Below are 19332 nucleotides of genomic sequence, written 5' to 3' on the forward strand. Positions count from 1 at the left end.
AATGTGCTAATACAGACGTCCGATAAGATTCCAGCTCTCCAATTTTAGCCATTCGATTTTGGGCCAGAATTTCAACCGAAGCAAATGGCCTTATCAGCAGCGATAATATAATATTTACCATCCGAACTCAGAACGAAAGTTAAGGCCCGATAAATGCTTTGGCTGAAAACCCAACATTCAGTTAACGAACGAAACGAAAAGCGAGCGCATATCGACACGGCATCGAAGTAAAAAACCGATGAAGGAAAATAAAAATAAAAGCCCCGGTCAATTGGCTTTTTTAGACATTATCGCTTAGTTATCGGCAGATAAACGAGCTGCAAAACGCGTCGCCAATATAATTGTCCGGCCCGATCGTTCAGTTGGCCAACGGACGTCGCGAATTGCAAAAGCGCACTCAACCCGAACTATTCAGATCGATTTAAGTCCCGCATCCGGAGGCGTGAGAATATAGCAACCAAAACCACCCCTGCAGATCCAACAGTCACTGCAATATGTATCCACCGCCGGCGCCGAGCATCAAGCACTTTGGCTCCCTCAAAACGGCCGTACTTTGGGCCGGAATTCTCGGAGTGGTAAGTAAACAGTAGTAAGTCACTGTCACAGTCACCAGCAAGCGACCGCGACCCCATTCTATGTGTATTGATAAGAGATATAGGCAGATATTGGAACTGACATTGAAGGCACTTACTTGAATTGAATGTCCATTCGCAATCTCAGAGTCCACTTTTTTATCTGTTCGTTTGCAAGTCGTTATATAATCTGCATTGACTCATTTGGGAGATTCCCCCTGATAAATAAAGACTTTTAGCAATCCGATTAGATTGACATTTGTAAACAACTGAAACAAATGCTCTAAATATAATAATTTAAATAATTGCGTTTTATAAAATTGTTAGGATTCAAAAACGGAAGTGCAATCGAACTTCAATAATTTTAAAATTTAAACTATTTTAACTCGTGTTTCAAGTTTGATTTTATCCAATGAACACTTTTATTACTTAAGAAATTTATTCAATTAACAAACAAAAAAAATTTAATACAAATGCTATTATTGATCATTAATATTTGTATATAAGCTTAAAAATTTATAACAAACCATAAACGGGTAAAAATTTTATTAAAAAATTTTAATTAAGGTTTTCTACCCATACAAATATTTAAAAACAAACGACCAACATTAGAAAGAAATTAAATACCATTCATAAAAGAACAAATTTCTGCAACCTTAGGTCATTTGCATTTTTTTTTGTATTTAAATTTTTAAGTCGATTATAGGCAAGAGTTCAATTAGTGTCAGTTTTATTAAATCTCAACTAGTTTTCTCCTAGTCTTTTAAAATAGCTCCCATGAAAATAATAACTTTTTTTCCACAGGCTCAGTCAATCATCTGGATGGGCCTGACCATCACAGCGATATGCGCCTTCAACTGTGTGCTCTACATTACAAATGTCTTGAATTATGGAACTATGGTAAAGACAGTCTTTTTCGACCTGTACTTTAAGGGCGGATGCAAGATGGACCCCGCCGACTACCAAAACTACGACCAAACTATTCTGAATTCAGTAAAGACCGTGTTCGATCCCAGCCAGATGTTGATTTGGGATTCCGTATACCTGGGAGTTTCTGTCTGCTGGCTCATCGTCTCGATCGTGCTGCTTTTGTGTGAGTATTGTGGGAAAATAGAAATGAACTGCATATATGAATTAAGATAATGAAACCTTTATGATTCACTTGAAGAAATTTAGGAACTTGTTTTTATCAGGCAGCGGAACCAAATGATAAAATGCCACAAATGCCCACAATAAAGCCAAATAAACAAAAGTTAATGATAAGTTCGCTTGAAACTTATATGATGTGTTGTATCTATAATGATTTCATTGACGGTTATTCCCCACTATAATAGTTGATTTACTTTTGCTTTTAGTTAAGCGTTCATACCAGTTCATATATTTTCTTAATCTGCTTGAATTTATTCCAAGAAATGTCTTGGTTTTTTATTAAATTTTTTATGTTTTGTAACAATGTATGTATTTAATAAATTAGGTAGGAGAACTATGACGTAATTGAAAATCAGCTCGTTACTAAGTTGGTATACAATTTATCATAACGTTTGTAATGCCTTATCAATTGTTTGATAATTTAAAAACAAATATGTAGACAAAAAATGGAATGATATTGTTGTGTCTAAATATTTTATTGAAACCTTTGTGACTTTCAAAATAGTAATAAATGATGAAGTCCCAAAGTCAAATTATGTATTCAGACTTGTTAGCGTATGGCAACCAGTGAGGAACGAGTATCATCTAAATAAAAATAGTTGCCAATTCAACTAGTGAAAAATGAGTATTTTGTAAATAATAGTTTCCAACTCCATCGTTCCAAAAACATTTAGGGCCGTATTTTTTTTAATAAGATGTTTTTTGTTTTAGGAACAATATAGGTAACTTGAATACTAAGCCCAAGCGAACGAAAAGCTCCACGATTCTTATTATAATTTATTTATTATTATTTCTGCACCACCTTATGCATCTTCACCAGCATCATCCGGCTGAAAGGACCAACATATAAGTGGCGACCCGGCACTTATTCAGATTTTTTTGAGCCTTCACTGTGTTTGCAAGCTTCAGATTGAAATTATAGTAGGGGTATAAAAATAAATATTTTAATGACTTAATTATAAGATTGATTGATGTATCACCAATAAGAAAACCCATTTAAGTATCACATGTTAAAGTGATTCTATTATGTAACTATCCCAACTGTGATGGATTATACCTTGAGTAATATTTGTATCTTCAATCCTTTTCAGCGGTAAAAAAGGATAACCCAAAGCTAACCCTTACAGCCATTTACACATGGGCCTTTTTCGTGGCCGCCATTTGCTGCATGGACGTTGCCTCCGGAGTGATCTTTGGAGTCGATTACGGACGCTTCAATGATGCGGCTCTCAAGTACAATGCCAATAGCGTGAACGCTGGCCCAATTGATCCCATGGCTGCTACTCTAATCGCCGGTGGAGTGGCCGCCATATCGATGATGATCATCTCTTTCAAGGGATTTGTTTTGTGGTTCATCAACGTTGGACTGCTTATTTATCTGCTGATGAGAGCCGCTCGCATTGCCACCGATAAGGATAGTGTGGTAAGTGGTGGTCGTATTCGGGGTCAGTGGGTGAGCTCATCGCCCACTTATGCTCGCTGGCGTTGTCTTCTCCGATTCCATTAATTTCCGCCACTGTCTGTGAAAATATTCCAACAACGCAGAAAAACGGGCAGCGACTACGACATGGCTAAACTTAGCACTCTGTCGCCAATAACTCGGAATGGTGGTGGTAACGGCTGATAAGTAAATGGCCTCAGTTTGGCGTGATAGCAGATTCCTGCGATTTCGGGTTCGTTTTACCGAAGCACCGGGGAAAATGATTACTAACCGGGTGCCCAGTTCGATTGAACTGAGTTGTACTAACAAAAAACTCAAAACTAATCTTTAGTTCAAACATTAAGCAAAAAATGGATGCATTTTCATTAGAAATAAATTCAATAGCAACAATTTTGACCATATTTTTCATTAGGAAACTTTTTCAAACAATGTATATATTGAAAGTCTTTTAATTTCTCAATAAAAAAGGGGTTTACAATTTTCTTTTAATGCTGAAATATTTAAAAATTGTACAATGTGCAGTGGCTTAAGAAAAATAAATGTTTATTTTAGCGCTTCTTTTTAAGGTTTTAACATTATTTTAGTCTTTTTGACAGATAACTCACAAATGAAATATGAAGACGTTTTCTGTTTTCTTTTTTTTTTAATCATACGAACCAATTTTAAAGACATTTTTTTTGTTGTGTGTTAATTGTTTTAAATCTAAGAATATGCGTTAAAAAAATATTAAATTTTATCTTCCTTTTCATAGGATACGTTGTTTAATCCTCGCAAGGATTCAAATGATATTCTGACTACCAGGCCGCCGATTCGCGCATACGAGGAGGAGAAGTGAGTAGAATCAATTAGTGTGTAGCCCCACCAAACTAATTTCCGATCTATATTGTTAGGGTGGAGATCCAGGCGTATAATAACGCAGCCTACATTCCGGAAACCCGTTCTACGGCAGAGACGATCGAGGTTAACGAGGAGGCCATTGTCCGGGCGGCGCACTTGTCGATGGACTCCAATCTGATGGATCGCCGCTTCCGAGACCTCAACGCCTTCCAGCAGTACCCGGCTCCAAATCCGCAGAACAGTCGCCCATTGCGCCAATCCTCGCAGGTTCCGGTGCAGGAGACCATTGTGGTGGCAACGGCGGGATTCCCCCAGCCTGACTACTCCCCGCAGCCCAGCCCCAATGGCATATTGCGCCCACGCCAGTACTAAGCCTTTTGGCGCCCCCGAAAAGCCCTCTTCTATAATATAATTCTCAAATATTCCCCCAAGTGACAGCTAAAGTCTAGTTCAAATTTTTTTCGGTATGAACAATTGTTGTGCATAGTATTTTTATTTATTTGCATGTTAATAACATAATAAGTGTGCAGTTGTAAATATATAAAATTGTTGTAGTTATTTTCATTACCAGTTGAATGGTATTTTGTTTATATGTTTATATTTCACAGAGCTGATAAGTCGGGGGTCGCCGATTAAAGCGGAAAATGGCCCCCAGCAACGATTTAATTGGGAAGAGATTAGAAATACAGGAGGAACATCAAAACAAATTTTTGATGCCTTCTTCATTTTATAAAGGTTTTTTAAATTTAACAATAGGGGAAATTGATTAACAAATTGGTACTTTAAGATAACTTGGCGAAAGAAATGTCTTACAATTACGTAATTGAAAATGATTTTGGCTGGTTTCACTTTCGAAATACCCAAAATAATTTTAACAAAGGGAAAACAAATATTTTTGAATTTTTTAAACAACCCGCTAAAATGTAGAGTAGTGCGACACACCGATAGACTGCTATTGTTATCGATAGACAGGCGCTATGGAATTTTTAGGCCCAATTTCAAGTTGCTGCTGTTCTTCTTCGGGTCAACAAAAGTTCACAATATATTGTCGGATTTCTGATAAGCCGGGCAATATTCGACTTTCATCTCGAGAGCCGGGCATTAAACGTAACGCGTGTGTTTTGAATCCGATCATTTGTCACCGAAACACCCCCGGGAGCGGACAAAAAAATCACTTCACCGGCAGTTGCCTTTGTATTTGACTGAAAAAAATATGGTTTTCATCACCAAATTCGCACGGATTGGGCTGCAGGCTGCCCGCCAGCTGAGTGCCACGCCCCTTGCCGCCGTCCACGGGCGCGCCTTCCATCTGACAAGCCTGCTAGCCAAAGGTAATCCCACCACGGTTTATGCAATACCCAACGAATCTCAAACTGTAATCCCCGCCAGAACGTCGCTACACAAACAAACACGAGTGGGTGGAACTGGTGTCCGGGAACAATGCCATCGTGGGCATCTCCAGCTACGCCCAGGAGGCCCTGGGAGATGTGGTCTTTGCCCAGCTGCCGGAACCGGGCACGGAACTCAAGCAGGATGACGAATGTGGAGCCCTGGAGAGTGTTAAGGCGGCTAGCGAGGTCTACTCCCCAGTCAGCGGCAAGGTGACGGAGAAAAACGCCCTGGTGGAGGACACACCGGCTCTGGTGAACAGCAGCTGCTATGAGAAGGGTAAGATCTGATATAGAAACCCATTAACCAGATCATCATAATCACAATATTCAATCCACTTTTACAGGCTGGCTCTTCAAGGTGGACCTTAAGAATCCCCAGGAACTGGACGCCCTCATGACCGAGGAACAGTACAAAACCTTTGTGAGCAGCAGTGGCGATCACTAGGACCAGCAGCTAACCCAGCATCCAACCACCTTGACTGTAGCCCTAAAACAAACGATCTAGCATTTGTTATCAACTACACGCATACCCAAAAATCACCAACTAAACTCATCGCCATACACACGTTGTTGTAGCACTTGAAATTTGTTACGAATAAGAATCAACAGTAAATCCAAATATTATATTTGAAATTGGGCATCTTGACCTGCGGGTGACAGACGCAGTCTGCTCCCCCATGGAAACCTTCTGGGTGATAAGACAAAAAAAAAACACTGAAGAGAAAACGTGCTGAGAGTCACTCAAAGATAAGAAATCACTCTGCCGAAGACTAAGAGAGAGATAGAGAGAGAGAGAGAGAGAGAAAAACCACTCAATTTCATAATATTACGGATCGGATCAGCTTGGAACGGCGTGCTTGATCGGATTTGAAAATAACATTCAACACTGTTGCCGGGACAGACAATGGCGCACGCCATGGCATCCAGATCCAGCCATCACCTGATGGGTGATGGACAGACACACCTACCTCACTGGAAAGTTACGCTGTGCTTGGGCGATAAGGATGTACCAAGTCGCGCCTTGCAAATAGTGCCCGATCCAGAGGCTGATAAGCCCTCCAAAAAGCGCCGCCCATGTCTCATTGAACTTGAAGAGCGTGCTCGCCAGAGCTTTGCCATGCAAAAGCTATGCCGACGGAGGCGAAAAGCTTGGCCGTGGCTCACTCGTGGGTCAGTGCTCAAAAAGAACTCATTCCGTGCGGTGCGAGAAGCGCGGGCTGTTCGAAAACCAACCCCAGAAATAATAAAAACAATCACACACCACACATTAAGCTAGGGACAACTACATAACAGGATAATTATCCTGCCAAGCCTTGAATAAGGATAAATAACAAAAAAAGAGATACCTGAAACACACACACACAAATCAAATACAAAATGCCAGCGGAAAAATCAATATACCATCCGAACCCGGCCATCAGCCAGAATGCCTACATATCCAGCTTCGAGGAGTACCAGAAGTTCTACCAGGAGTCGCTGGACAATCCCGCTGAGTTCTGGTCCCGTGTGGCCAAGCAATTCCATTGGGAAACGCCCGCCGATCCGGAGAAGTTCCTCAAGTACAACTTTAACATCTCCAAGGGACCCATTTCGATCAAGTGGATGGAGGGCGCCTCGACCAACCTGTGCTACAACCTCCTGGATCGCAATGTTAGGAATGGTCTGGGCGACCAAATAGCCTACTACTGGTGAGTCTGACTGGCTGGCGGGCTGACTGGCTTGCTGGCTGGCAATCCTCGCCCACTTTCCCACTGGGTGGCGTAGGTCGCATGAAAACAAAAGTTTCTGGGTGGCAGCACAGGATTATTGATTTTTCGTGTGGTTACGAAACTCTCGCCTCGTGACGTAGGAAGGTCGGCTCTTCTCGACAGGATTTACTGCGCAGGCACCGTATTCGAAACAGATGATGGCACTTCTTTTGTATATTTTTTATATATATATGTGCATATATGCCACTCAAGGGCATATCTCACCTTTTGACATCGATTTTTGGCAGGAGTTTAACTAGATTGTTTTCAAACCCAGCTAATTGATGCGATTATTCTTTGTTTTGATTGCTCACAATAGGTTTAATCGTCTGCATGCCTAATGTGACAGCAAGTCTAACGACCCATAATTAATTCAATTTCGGGTGCTTTTTCAATTTCTAACTGCAGTTTTGCCAAACACTCTGTGTCAATGTCAGGGTCAGTCTTCGTTCCCCGAGACGACCCTCTTAACGGGGTGACCCGGCCAAGTTTACGCATTATTTGTTTGTTTATTCAGTTTATACCGAATAACCAAAAAACTCGTGATGAAACGAAAGGTCGAAAACTGAGATATTTTGACCTTTTTTTCATTTTTCCTTAAAAGTTTAATGTTGAATTTAGGTGGTATATATTTTTTTATAAATCCAAGACCAACATTTGAATAAAAAAAAATATTAATTTATATCGGTTTGGTGATTCTTTTAGAACACATTAAAAATCATTTTTAAGACTAAGATTTCTTTTGCTCAGAACATAATGAAACAAAAAGGTATTTTCATATACAAATGTTCAAAATAAAATGCACATTTAGGAATATAAAAATAAAAGTTGAATTTTATTATAGCTTATTTGTTTGTTACGTATTTTGTAAAGTGCATTTTTATAGATACCTCTAAAGATAAATATCTCTAGAGTCTAGACCTTATCTAAAGTCTGTTTTTAACTCTTCTTGGCAGTGTTGGTTTGTTTCTCTAGTGGAGAAACTCCACAGGAGACACTTGTTCGCAACAAAACAGTGAACAATCAAGGCACAAATTAAGTAAATATTTCACCCACTATAAAGGCTCTTCCCACTATAAATCAACATACTCCGTTGATTACGGTTAAGCAACAGACATTCGTTTTCGCTGATTAGTAAATGAAGTACCTGGGTACTATATAATACCTCATGATACTCTCAAGTGCCCACTCAGAACGCAATTAAATTAAAAAACCTGGATGAAATAAGTATATTGTTTTGTTTGCGCGAGAAGATTCGTTTTATTTTGAGGCCCAAAGTTCACCTAACAATGCGTCAGTTCGAAAAAAAGCAATGTTAAGCAAATGGTAATGCTAATGAGCTTATCTCGGGGTTATCACTTGAAGGGGCGGATTTGGGGAGTAGGGAGCGTGTGCCGGAGGAAATGCAAATGAAAGTCAGGTAATTGAAAGGCAATTACAAGGTCATCGGTAGTTGGTTCCCAATCAACCTCGGACGCCTTAAAGTTACGAGGACCCATCACTATTCTGCACTATTTCCCGTTTTTGTGGGAAATACTTAATCCCAGCGCACAATCTGTCCTCAGATAAGATAAAAGGGTGGGACACAACCCAAAAAATAGACTAAAAAAACCGTGGACGTAATGAGTAATAATTATGGCTTTTCGACCGCGCGATTCAGATAATTTTATTGCAAACCAAAGCAAAACAAAATCTTAAACTTTATACGCCCAATTTGTATTGTGTAGATAGGAATTGGGATACGCAGAAGTTGTTTGGTTTTTTTCTAGTTTTTTCTCTTTGGATTTTCAAAAATTTTTGTAATTTTCCTTAATAAATAACGGTTTTGAACCCAACCGATTTACGCAAATGTTTTTGTTTTTTGAGGACTCGTTAGCAACAAAATTAAATCGAATTAAACACACGAAAGTCTGAGCGAAAGCCCGGCAATATTATGTAAACGATTTGACAATGCGCGCAAATTGTTTATTCAAATTGATGGAAGCGCGTCTTTGCGTTAAACAATTTGCTATTTTTCCACTTTTTCAACTTTTTTTTTTCGGTTTCTGTGTCAGCGTGACGGCGTCTGGGCAAAAGGTGGAGGAAAAAAAAAATAGAATATGTTACAACAGAGAAATCGAGTACCCAAACAAATTGCACCTGGACTCTATCTCCCAGTAACAGTTAACAGTTTTAGCTGCACTGGGTGGCTAGAAAATCACGCGATCACATCGTCTGATTCACTCGCAACCAATTAGAGAGCCACTCCGCTCCGCTCACGCACCCGCAGACAGACAAGGACAGAGATAATTGTGAGGGAGAACCACAAAAAAGAATGGACTGTCTTACCTGCAAAAAAAGAGCAAAACTTTTGTTTATAGAATAATGCTGCCCAGGCATTTATTGATCTTTTCGCCGGTGCTATCAGTTTTCCCTTATGAACAGGTTGCTGCCTAGCCCTTCCCTTAAGTAATACAAACGGTTGCCTTCACTCAAATCGAAGATACACGAAACCGTAAAAATGAATGATTAGTAGATAAACAAAGCAGATCAGCATCGTACGATTATGTCTCCCAAACTGTAGGGCCAGGCAGACACAGAGACGCGTTAAAAAAAGATTGATAGAGGAGTACACAGTAAAAAATGTTGGTGGTTTTTATTGTTTTTTTTTTAATAAAATGTTACCATAAAAAATGTAAGTTTCATATAATTTTTAAAATAAAAATAGGAAATCATTTTATTTATTATAATTTGTATTTTGTATGTTATAAAAATATATATTTAAATAATTAGTTAAGTTGCTCCCTTACTCAATAGCTTATAATAGATCTTATTAACATTATTATCTCTGAAACTTCGCTTAGCTACAATATTATTTATTGAGAAATACCTTAGAAATCGTTATTTAAAATTTTATAGCTTGAAGATTGAGATATAAAGATATTTTGTGCTTATTTTTATCTTTAGATAATCAAACGTTTTATTTCCAGCAGTTCTTGTCAGTGCAGGGAAGAAACCAAAAACATTCGATGCGATTTATACGAAATGCGAATCAACAGCTGATGTTATTATTATTAAGATAAGTTAGCGGGGCTAATTTTTTTTTGCTGTAGTTTCTTATACCAGCCCCTCATAATTTTTTTCAATTCACGCGCGTGGCTGTTTTTAGCATATGTATTTTCTGATTTCTGATAACACGGAGCCGGCCACGCGTCTTCCCGTGGTCGAGAGGTGAATGGTGAATGCCGGGACGGTGCATGAGGTGTTTCTAAGGCGGTATGGAAAATTTCTTGTCTAGCGATCCGACGGCGAGATTAGGCGGCGAGTGGCCCGATTACTCCTCTAAATTGGAAATTAATCAGTGCTCGCCAATAACAGTTGACCGCTTTTCCTTTGGGGTCTAAGCACCTTAATTTAGAATAGTTTGATTGTCAACATTTTGGTTTTCGGTCGAGTGTTGTTGGATTAACTATTTGTTTTACAGTAACAACTTATACAAAGTGCTTGGACTGAACGCTCACATGTTGTCAATCAGTAGATGAACGATAAATAAAATACTCAGCTCAAAGGGTCTTTCCTTTGCCTTTTATTTTTGAATTTTTTTTTAATTCAACATTTCTTACGACCACCGTCAATACTACTCCGATAAAAAAACTAAAAGTGTTTCTTGAAAATAAACTACAGACAATATTAAAGTATAAGTATTAATTCAATACTTAATACTATAATCTTTATATCTGATATTTGCTGGCTTTGAAATTAGTACATTCGACAGAACTAGTCGCGCCATATTTTTCCCAACAATTTCGGTTAGTCATGCGGAGGAGGAAAAGCCTCTAAAGTGCTCGAAACTTTGATAAGGGGAGATGACGTCCTCAAAAACTTGGCCTTGACTGTGAGTTGTCGGCGGCTGATTAGGAATTCGGCACAGTTAAGCAATCACTTTTTCTTAAAAAAGTTATGAGTTCTACCTTAGAAAGATTACTGTCAAAAAACAAAGTTTTGTAATTCTAAGAAGGTTTTGATAGGAGTTTCCGGAATTTTGAGTTTTATGTAAAAGGTCTTTGTTTGAGTGCCAAAAGTTGGAAGATCGAGATCAGTAATCCCAGTAGTTTGTATTTTGGTAAGAGTTTCAAAAAATGTTACCAAAAAAGGTGAGACTCATCATCGATGCGTATTTTATTTATTTTTACCATCTTACTAATTGACAGGGACAAGTACAAACAGGTATTTCGTTTAGGTGGAATAACATTTCATGGCTGTTGGCCCAGTCACAGCCGAGACGGCCCAAAACAACCCCACTCGGCACTCGGCACTCGTCACCCCTTTTTAGCCTGAACTTTGGTCGTTGCGGACCAGTCAGCGGCACCAAAATAACACCCGAAAAACGTCACGATGAGAGCTTTGTTCCGATGGTTCCTGCTTTTCTCTTCGGGAATATATTTTGGCGGGGTCCGAAATAAAAGCCGTTTTATTGCCGACTAATTCTTATCGCAGGTGTCGGGCTGAAAGGCGATGATTTACAGTCCACATTGTGCTCTACTGATTGCATTGTCTACTTGCCTTGCCCACCTGTCAATGTTTTTAGTCCAGTTAGTTTATTACTCTTTTTTTTGCGTTTCTAATATGCCTTGACCTCCAAACATGACATGGAAAATTGCTTTCCCCATTACTTTTGTAAGTTTCGTGTCCGTCCATTGACAATCTCGAATGTTTATATCCGTTTTGGGAGCTGAAATCATTCACGATTTAGCTCAGTCACGATTTTTGTTTACCCATTCAGAGCTTTCTAAAGCTCTGCCCATTTTTACATACATACATTTCGTGTTAAATTCTAAAATTCATTCATTTAATAGCAACAATTAGGGAAACGTTGACAGAGCACTCTGTTTGTATGCAAAATTAGAGATTATTACCAAATGTTGATTAAAATTTTCAATTTTACTGGTGAAAGTTAAGTATTGGTAATCATTGTTTGAAAGTGTTATTAGTTTAATTTAGTTATATAGTTTTTTTTTGGCGGCAAATGTAGATAGTCAACGACTTTTTGCGGCTGTTCTATGTCGGTTATTGGCATTGGCTTCTGTTGCCAAGTTCAGAACAAAAAGGGAAAGGCGCATAAAGTAAATACAATTGAACAATGCTATGATATATGTAATGTATTTTAAAAACAACTGCGGTTAAGATAATAGCACTCCTATTTGTTAAATCACTCATTAGGTCAAGTAATGTATTTGAAATATAAATAAACTTGCACAAAAAAAGGTAGCAAATATCGTATCAAATTTGTTAAGAGAAACAAATTTCTATTGCAAATCCTCTACAAATTGTTTGTGTTATTAAATTACCATATTAAATGAAAAGCCATTTTGCAATTTAAAGAGTAGCTATAATTTTTGCAGCAACTATATGTGATAACTTTGAAATGAAGTGGCCATTTGAATGCAGGGAATCGAATTAGGTCTCCTCGGGCAATTAGGAAGCCTCGCATTACAGTAAGTGATCCAATTGTGTTCGGGGTAATTAGCCCAATTGTGGGACACCCGGTACGCGGCCACCCATTTAAGAACGCCACCGGCGCGTGCTCAATGTGAATACTATGGAAGTAATACTATATACACTGCAATGTGTTTCCTCATGGTCGTGTTTCTCTTTTTTCTGTCATTGTTCCAGGGAGGGCAACCACCCCGACGATTATTCCCGGGGCCTCACCTATCGCAAGTTGCTGGAGGAGGTGTGCCGCTTTGCCAACGTGCTGAAGGACCATGGAATCCGGAAGGGCGACCGTGTGTCCATCTACATGCCGATGATCCTGGAGCTGCCCATCGCTATGTTGGCCTGTGCCCGTATTGGAGCCGTGCACTCGATCGTTTTTGCCGGATTCTCGCCGGACTCGCTGGCGGAGCGGATGGTCGACTGCAAGGCCAAGCTGCTGATCACGGCGGATGGAGCCTGGCGTGGCGAGAAGCCCCTGTACTTGAAGGCCCTGTGCGACAAGGCATTGGAGAAGGCGGAGGAGATGGGTCACTCGGTGGAGAAGTGCATCGTGGTGTCGCATTTGAAGCGCGTCACTCCCTGCCAGCCGGATCATGTCGAGGAGGAGATCCCGTGGACCGATGACCGGGACTACTGGTGGCACGAGGAGATGGAGGACAAGGAGCCGGCCTGCTATCCCGAGTGGATGGACGCCGAGGACCCGCTGTTCATGCTCTACACCAGCGGCTCCACCGGCAAGCCGAAGGGAGTGCTCCACACGACCGCCGGATATCTGCTGTATGCAGCCACTACCTTCAAGATCGTCTTCGACTACAAGCCAGGTGATATCTACTGGTGCACCGCCGATGTGGGCTGGATCACGGGACACACTTACGTGGTATACGGACCACTGGCCAATGGTGCCACTTCGGTTATTGTGAGTGTCCGATTAGATCAAACGAATACCATAACGCAATTCCTGACTAACACCTGGCTTTTCCAGTTCGAGGGCACCCCGTTCTTCCCTGGCAACGATCGGTATTGGAGTGTCATTGACAAATATAAGGTTACCCAGTTCTATACAGCTCCCACGGCCATCCGTGCGCTCATGAAGTACGGCGAGGGACCCGTGCTTAAGCACAACCTAAGCGGACTCAAGTAGGTTGCTCACAACTTTGTACAACTTAACTTAGACTTTACGAATTGAAATGTTAAAGATAATATTAATTCTTCAGAACCAGTTGTATTTATTTTCTTATCAATTGAGGTCTTAAGACACTTGAGAAAAAAGCATTCATAAAGCGATACATCTATTTAACTCTCTTATTAAAGAATATTGTATATTAACACTTTTATTTATTTAGAACAAAATGTGTCACTCACGTAAACGAGTTTAGATTGCTAAAAAGTGTATTTTTAAAATAATTAACAGATGAACGGAAAATATATTGAACCATGATAACATAAATTCATTATTAAATTTGCATATGCTGAAATTAATATATATTGCTATATATTAGACTGACAATGCATTTATAAAGTTAACAAATGAAAACTAAATCAACCCATAATATTATTTACCTTCAATTAGGATGTTAACAGAAACGTGTTATAAATTTGTAAATTTATGAAATCGTTTGCTTTTACTTACTCTATTATCTCCAATCTCTTACAGAGTTTTGGGCAGCGTGGGTGAGCCCATTAACCCGGAGGCCTGGCTCTGGTACTATCGCAACATTGGCAAGGAGCAGTGCTCCATTGTGGATACTTTCTGGCAGACGGAAACCGGGGGTCATGTCATCACACCGCTGCCCGGAGCCACGCCCATGAAGCCGGGCTCTGCTGTAAGAAGTGCTTAGCCCAATTACTGCAACAAACTTTTAATTTCATACTCTCACACTTCTTCAGTCTTTCCCATTCTTTGGCGTCAAGCCCACTTTGCTGGATGAGTGTGGCATTGAGATCAAGGGCGAGGGCGAAGGCTACTTGGTCTTCTCGCAACCTTGGCCGGGAATGATGCGCACCTTGTATAACAACCATGAACGCTTCGAGGACACCTACTTCTCAAAGTTTCCTGGCTTCTACTGCACTGGTGACGGTGAGTTTGGTTCAAAATATAATAAATATAATAAAATGTGTAAAGGACTGTTGCTAACTATTTGTTTTTTTTCCCCGACAGGTGCCCGTCGCGATGCTGATGGCTATCTCTGGATCACCGGCCGTGTGGACGACATGTTGAACGTGTCCGGACATCTGATGTCCACCGCCGAGGTGGAGTCCGTCCTGACGGAGCATCCCCGTGTGGCCGAGTCCGCCGTGGTCTCTCGGCCGCATCCCGTGAAGGGCGAGTGCCTCTACTGCTTCATTACACCAAATGAGAACGAGGTGTTCGACCAGAAGCTGATTGCCGACCTGAAGAAGATGGTACGCGAGCGAATCGGACCCTTTGCCATGCCGGATGTCATCCAGAATGCTCCTGGATTGCCAAAAACGCGCTCCGGCAAGATCATGCGCCGCGTGCTGCGCAAGATCGCGGTCAACGATCGCAATGTGGGCGATACCTCGACCCTGGCTGATGAGCAGATTGTGGAGCAGCTCTTCGCCAACCGGCCGGTGGAGGCCAAGTAGATGGTAGCAGATGGTCCAAAAGGCAGTGGCTATGATTCCTTGCCGAATGCTTTCCCCAGCTTGCACCGACCACTCCACTCTGCCGTCGCATTTCTACCACTTGCGTATCCCGATTACGTGTCCTGTAAATCTCCCCCTACATATACAAAATACCCAATGCTTAATGTTGGTCCCGTTCCGGGCTACGGCGTGGTTATCATCTATTAAATTCTACCTAGTTTGTAAGCCCAAGCGTGTGCGTAAGTAGACGGGCTGGATGGTTTCCGTTTCAAGTAACTATCTGCCGTCTGTCCTTGTGTTTTTGCCTGTTCGCCGTAGTTAAACATGCTCAGCACGCACACAATTTCCAGTTCTTTTGTTTCTTTGTTGTAGTCGTAGTTTAAGTTCTCGCTAATTAGTTGTGATACAAGTTTAATTATATCTTACGTATGTATGTATTTTTAGTAGAATTGATATGAGACAAAATATATACACGATTCAAGTTGTAGCCACAAATTACACAGCTCACCCTTTTCGGTTTTTTCCGGTATCCTTTTGATTTGTAGCCACTCTTCTTGCACCTTTTCAGATCCCAGATGACACGCACGTAAGTCCGGAATCCGATCGGGGAATCGGTTTCTTTCCCCTTCCCCCTTTCCACTAGCCCGTAAGTTTGAGAACGATACATATCAGTGTGGCGTTATGCTTGACACATTCCTACATACGATCTACATGTTAAAGAGAACCGCTCGGATATACTATATACACTATATAACATATATATATATATTGTTATACGGTCTGAAGACTTACTGCAACGAAACATATCATTGAAGTTACTGCTGCAAGCCTATGAATATTATAGAGGATTTTATTGTTAGAGCTCGTTGTAATTGGGAGATCTAGATCGATTAGAAATAATGGATATCATGGATTATCTGATTGGGGTACTGCGTCTGATTGTAAAAAGATTGTTAGTTTTACAGCGTTGACGAATGGAAGAATGCAATTTACATATCTATATATATTTCTGTATATGAACGTATGTGTATAATAAAGTTTATTGTTTTAATGTGTTTGAACCTGCAAAACCAAAGAAGATGATTTTAGTTTTTTATTGTAACACTCAAAAAATTGCAAGAGTTAAACAAAGTCATTTCAAGTGTTATCAAAACTTTAGAGTAGAATAGCCGATCGTACTGGCCTGGCTTAAAAATTCCTGGTGGAGCAGTCAACTCTTGACCTTTGGCAATATCGCTTAGAAAAATTAAAGCTCGGCCTTTTATCACCTTGCCGGCAGTGGGAGATCTTGGAGTTGGGCTAGGGGCACCAGGAATATCATCAGAATGGCCGAAGAACAGCAGCCGCCGAACAAGAAGCCCGAAAACACAGACACCCCGGAGAGGAACGCGGCCACGGGATTCGGCTTGGAGGACCACGAGGCCACCCAGCAGGATGCCCGGGTGACAACCCTGCGGCTCGCCGAGGAGCGACGTGGCTCCATGATGCCTCCCGAAAAGCGACCGCTCAAGGGGACTTCGCAAGTGAGGCTGCAGACCGCAAATGAGCAGTGGGGCGGTGGTCGCGTTGGTGAGCACACACCCCCAGTCGCCTCATCCGCTGTGGCTCCGGATCTGCCGCCCAAGCCGCAGCGTTACTCCGATGCCGACGCCGATGTCGAATCCTCCGAGGTGGAAAGATCACCACAGAAGAGGAAATCCGAGAAATCAGATGTACTGATCTCGGATAGTCCCATGTCGTCGGATGATCAACAATCTCCGGCCCCAACGACGGAACCGACACCACGGACTGCAGCACCCGCACCCGCACCAGCTCCAGCTCCAAGTCCATCCCAAGCTGAACCCCAGCGGAAATCCATTGATTTTGCACCCACAGGAGCGGAACCGATGCCACCGCCGGCTCAAAGGCCGGAGGATGTGCCTATGCCACCGCCCATGATGTCGTCCTTGCAGCCGGACACCAGCAAGGACGATGTGCAGAGCTCGTTGAGCAAGCTGACCAACACGGACGTGACCTTTGACCCGTCCAAAGATTTTGCCAACAAGGGCACCAACACTTCCGGCATGATCTATTCGGGGAGCGAATCGGACCTAGGGGCCGAGCCAGTGTCCCAGCTGCCGGCCGTGTTCCCCGCCAGCGATCTGGACACCCTCTTCCAACTGGCCTGCTCGGAGGTAAAGAAGGCTGGCGCCATCGCCTTGGCCGAGAACGAAAAGAAGATGGAGTACACCACCAAGCAGCACACCCATGACCTGGTCACACCCGCCGACAACATAGTCGAGGAGACCTTCATCAAGGCCATCAGCTCTCGGTTTCCCGATCACCAGTAAGTTGGCATTATCTTGAGGGTCACAATTTAAATCAGAGTCACTAGGTTACTAAAATTCGATTATGTTTATTGGTATCAGAACTTACCAATAACAATAAAGTTATATATTTTAATGAGAAATAATTATAAGTAAATTCCCACCATAATAGAAGGAATCAAAAAGCTTACTTTCTGGGTCATTGATTATCAAAAAGTTGATTAAATCTAAAATTCTTTCAATTTCTGGTAAAACAAATGCAATTTTAGTGTGGTAACCATTTTCAACTTGCAGATTCATTGCTGAGGAGCGAATTTCAAAGTCGGAGACCGGAATGGTTACGCTGACAAACGAGCCCACCTGGATAATCGATCCCATTGACGGCACCATGAACTTTGTCCACCACTTTCCACACTACTGCATCTCCGTGGCCTATTTGGTGAACCAGGAGACGCAGTTTGGCATCATCTACAATCCGCCCATGAAGAACATGTACACGGCGCAACTGGGAAAGGGGGCGCAGCTGAACGGCTCGGACATTCGGACGACTGGTGAGACCAAACTCTCCTCGGCCATGATCCTGCAGGAGTACAGCTCGGACAGTAATGAAACGCGCAATCTGGTGGCGGCAGAGAATTTTCAGCGACTGGTGAAAAAGACACATGCGTGAGTAGTTTTCACTCAGATATTAACAAAAACAAGAAAGGAAGCTATTGCAAAATGTAAACATTCTTTATAACAACTATATTCCGATTTTGTATGACCATAAAACAATGAAGATGTGATGATTTTCCAAAGAATTATTCGATCGTTCCAATGACAACTATACGATATCGTAAATAAAATTAAATAATAAACTAATTCTGTATAAAGAATATATTAAATTTATTTCCGATTCACGATTTTAATAACACTGAAACCTTAATTCTTAAATATTTAATATTTAATAATTTATCTAAAAGAATATTGTAGAAAATTTAAAAAGCAGCGAAGTTAAAACTTTTTTTCCCCTTTTTTTTTTTTTTTTTTTTTATTTTTAAGATTGCTTAAACAGAAAGATAACTTTTGGGAAAGTTTCATGCAGATAGTTTTAAAGCAGAGATACTAGTTTTGGACTGGTAATATAACACCCTCTGCAAGGGTACAAAAAGCTGACAGAAATTATTAAAACCATCTTTTAGATATATGATTTTAATAATAAATACTCTTTAACGAAATGATCCTGTTTCATTGCAGCATGCGCTCCATTGGATCTTCTGCGATGTGCTTGGCAATGGTGGCCTCTGGAGTGGCGGATGCGTACTACAACTTCGGGCTGCATGTTTGGGACATGTGCGCGGGAGCTCTGATAGTCACCGAGGCTGGCGGAGTGGCGATGGATCCGGCCGGAACCGAACTGGACATAATGTCTCGACGCTGCTTGGCGGCGTCCACCGAGCACCTGGCCTTGGAACTGGGCTGTCACCTGGAGCAGAACTATCCCTCGCCCCGGGACGATGAGCCGCGATCCGTGAATCCCAACGAGTACGGCCCCGCTCCGGAAACCAAAGACTTCTCCGCCCAAACGGACTTTCCGGATTCCGATAGCGCGGACACCACGGACACAGATGCTGAAAGACACTAAACTGACCACCAGAAAGGCCAGCTTAAATTAAATTTTTAGTTATTCAATAAATTCACAATGAAAAGGCGATGGGTAATCAAAACACATTACCCAAAAATACATAGTTCTGTTTATGGCATATAGGTATTTAAAAAACAAAAACGTTATTCTCACTATTTAATAATGCAGATGTATTTAATAAC

General features: G+C 41.3%; 4 protein-coding genes across 4 annotated transcripts; all 4 read left to right on the plus strand.

The window, feature by feature from the left end:
* The first annotated feature begins 166 nt into the window (after window positions 1-166).
* Window positions 167-4557, plus strand: LOC108142826. Its single transcript, XM_017266890.2, has 5 exons — window positions 167-575; window positions 1377-1665; window positions 2813-3144; window positions 3914-3993; window positions 4053-4557. Exons 1-5 carry the CDS (start codon window positions 495-497, stop codon window positions 4369-4371), a joined length of 1101 nt encoding a protein of 366 aa, XP_017122379.1. The 5' UTR covers window positions 167-494; the 3' UTR covers window positions 4372-4557.
* Window positions 4558-5012: 455 nt separating this feature from the next.
* On the plus strand, window positions 5013-6009 carry LOC108142499 (glycine cleavage system H protein, mitochondrial). The gene is made up of 3 exons (XM_017266396.2): window positions 5013-5330; window positions 5389-5667; window positions 5735-6009. Exons 1-3 carry the CDS (start codon window positions 5213-5215, stop codon window positions 5833-5835), a joined length of 498 nt encoding a protein of 165 aa, XP_017121885.1. The 5' UTR covers window positions 5013-5212; the 3' UTR covers window positions 5836-6009.
* Window positions 6010-6558: 549 nt separating this feature from the next.
* Window positions 6559-15718, plus strand: LOC108142496 (acetyl-coenzyme A synthetase). Its single transcript, XM_017266392.2, has 6 exons — window positions 6559-7078; window positions 12791-13529; window positions 13596-13750; window positions 14268-14436; window positions 14501-14690; window positions 14772-15718. The coding sequence occupies exons 1-6, from the start codon at window positions 6768-6770 to the stop codon at window positions 15218-15220; spliced, it is 2013 nt and encodes a 670-aa protein (XP_017121881.1). The 5' UTR covers window positions 6559-6767; the 3' UTR covers window positions 15221-15718.
* Window positions 15719-16382: 664 nt separating this feature from the next.
* On the plus strand, window positions 16383-19249 carry LOC108142497. The gene is made up of 3 exons (XM_017266393.2): window positions 16383-17546; window positions 17821-18192; window positions 18763-19249. Exons 1-3 carry the CDS (start codon window positions 16546-16548, stop codon window positions 19148-19150), a joined length of 1761 nt encoding a protein of 586 aa, XP_017121882.1. The 5' UTR covers window positions 16383-16545; the 3' UTR covers window positions 19151-19249.
* The last annotated feature ends 83 nt before the right edge of the window (window positions 19250-19332 follow it).

The sequence above is a fragment of the Drosophila elegans genome, unplaced genomic scaffold (genome assembly GCF_018152505.1).
Source record: "Drosophila elegans isolate 14027-0461.03 unplaced genomic scaffold, ASM1815250v1 contig_208, whole genome shotgun sequence".
NCBI classification, from domain to species: Eukaryota; Metazoa; Arthropoda; class Insecta; order Diptera; family Drosophilidae; genus Drosophila; species Drosophila elegans.

Bases quoted from the DNA above. Each gene is read 5' to 3' on its own strand.
- LOC108142826 (XM_017266890.2), top strand. From the start codon at position 495: ATGTATCCACCGCCGGCGCCGAGCATCAAGCACTTTGGCTCCCTCAAA. The intron at 3,145-3,913 runs GTAAGTGGTGGT...TCCTTTTCATAG, and splicing joins CCACCGATAAGGATAGTGTG to GATACGTTGTTTAATCCTCG. The intron at 3,994-4,052 runs GTGAGTAGAATC...CTATATTGTTAG, and splicing joins CGCGCATACGAGGAGGAGAA to GGTGGAGATCCAGGCGTATA.
- LOC108142499 (XM_017266396.2), top strand. From the start codon at position 5,213: ATGGTTTTCATCACCAAATTCGCACGGATTGGGCTGCAGGCTGCCCGC. The intron at 5,331-5,388 runs GTAATCCCACCA...AATCCCCGCCAG, and splicing joins GACAAGCCTGCTAGCCAAAG to AACGTCGCTACACAAACAAA. The intron at 5,668-5,734 runs GTAAGATCTGAT...CCACTTTTACAG, and splicing joins CAGCAGCTGCTATGAGAAGG to GCTGGCTCTTCAAGGTGGAC.
- LOC108142496 (XM_017266392.2), top strand. From the start codon at position 6,768: ATGCCAGCGGAAAAATCAATATACCATCCGAACCCGGCCATCAGCCAG. The intron at 13,751-14,267 runs GTAGGTTGCTCA...AATCTCTTACAG, and splicing joins CACAACCTAAGCGGACTCAA to AGTTTTGGGCAGCGTGGGTG. The intron at 14,437-14,500 runs GTAAGAAGTGCT...ACACTTCTTCAG, and splicing joins CCATGAAGCCGGGCTCTGCT to TCTTTCCCATTCTTTGGCGT.
- LOC108142497 (XM_017266393.2), top strand. From the start codon at position 16,546: ATGGCCGAAGAACAGCAGCCGCCGAACAAGAAGCCCGAAAACACAGAC. The intron at 17,547-17,820 runs GTAAGTTGGCAT...TTCAACTTGCAG, and splicing joins TCTCGGTTTCCCGATCACCA to ATTCATTGCTGAGGAGCGAA. The intron at 18,193-18,762 runs GTGAGTAGTTTT...GTTTCATTGCAG, and splicing joins CTGGTGAAAAAGACACATGC to CATGCGCTCCATTGGATCTT.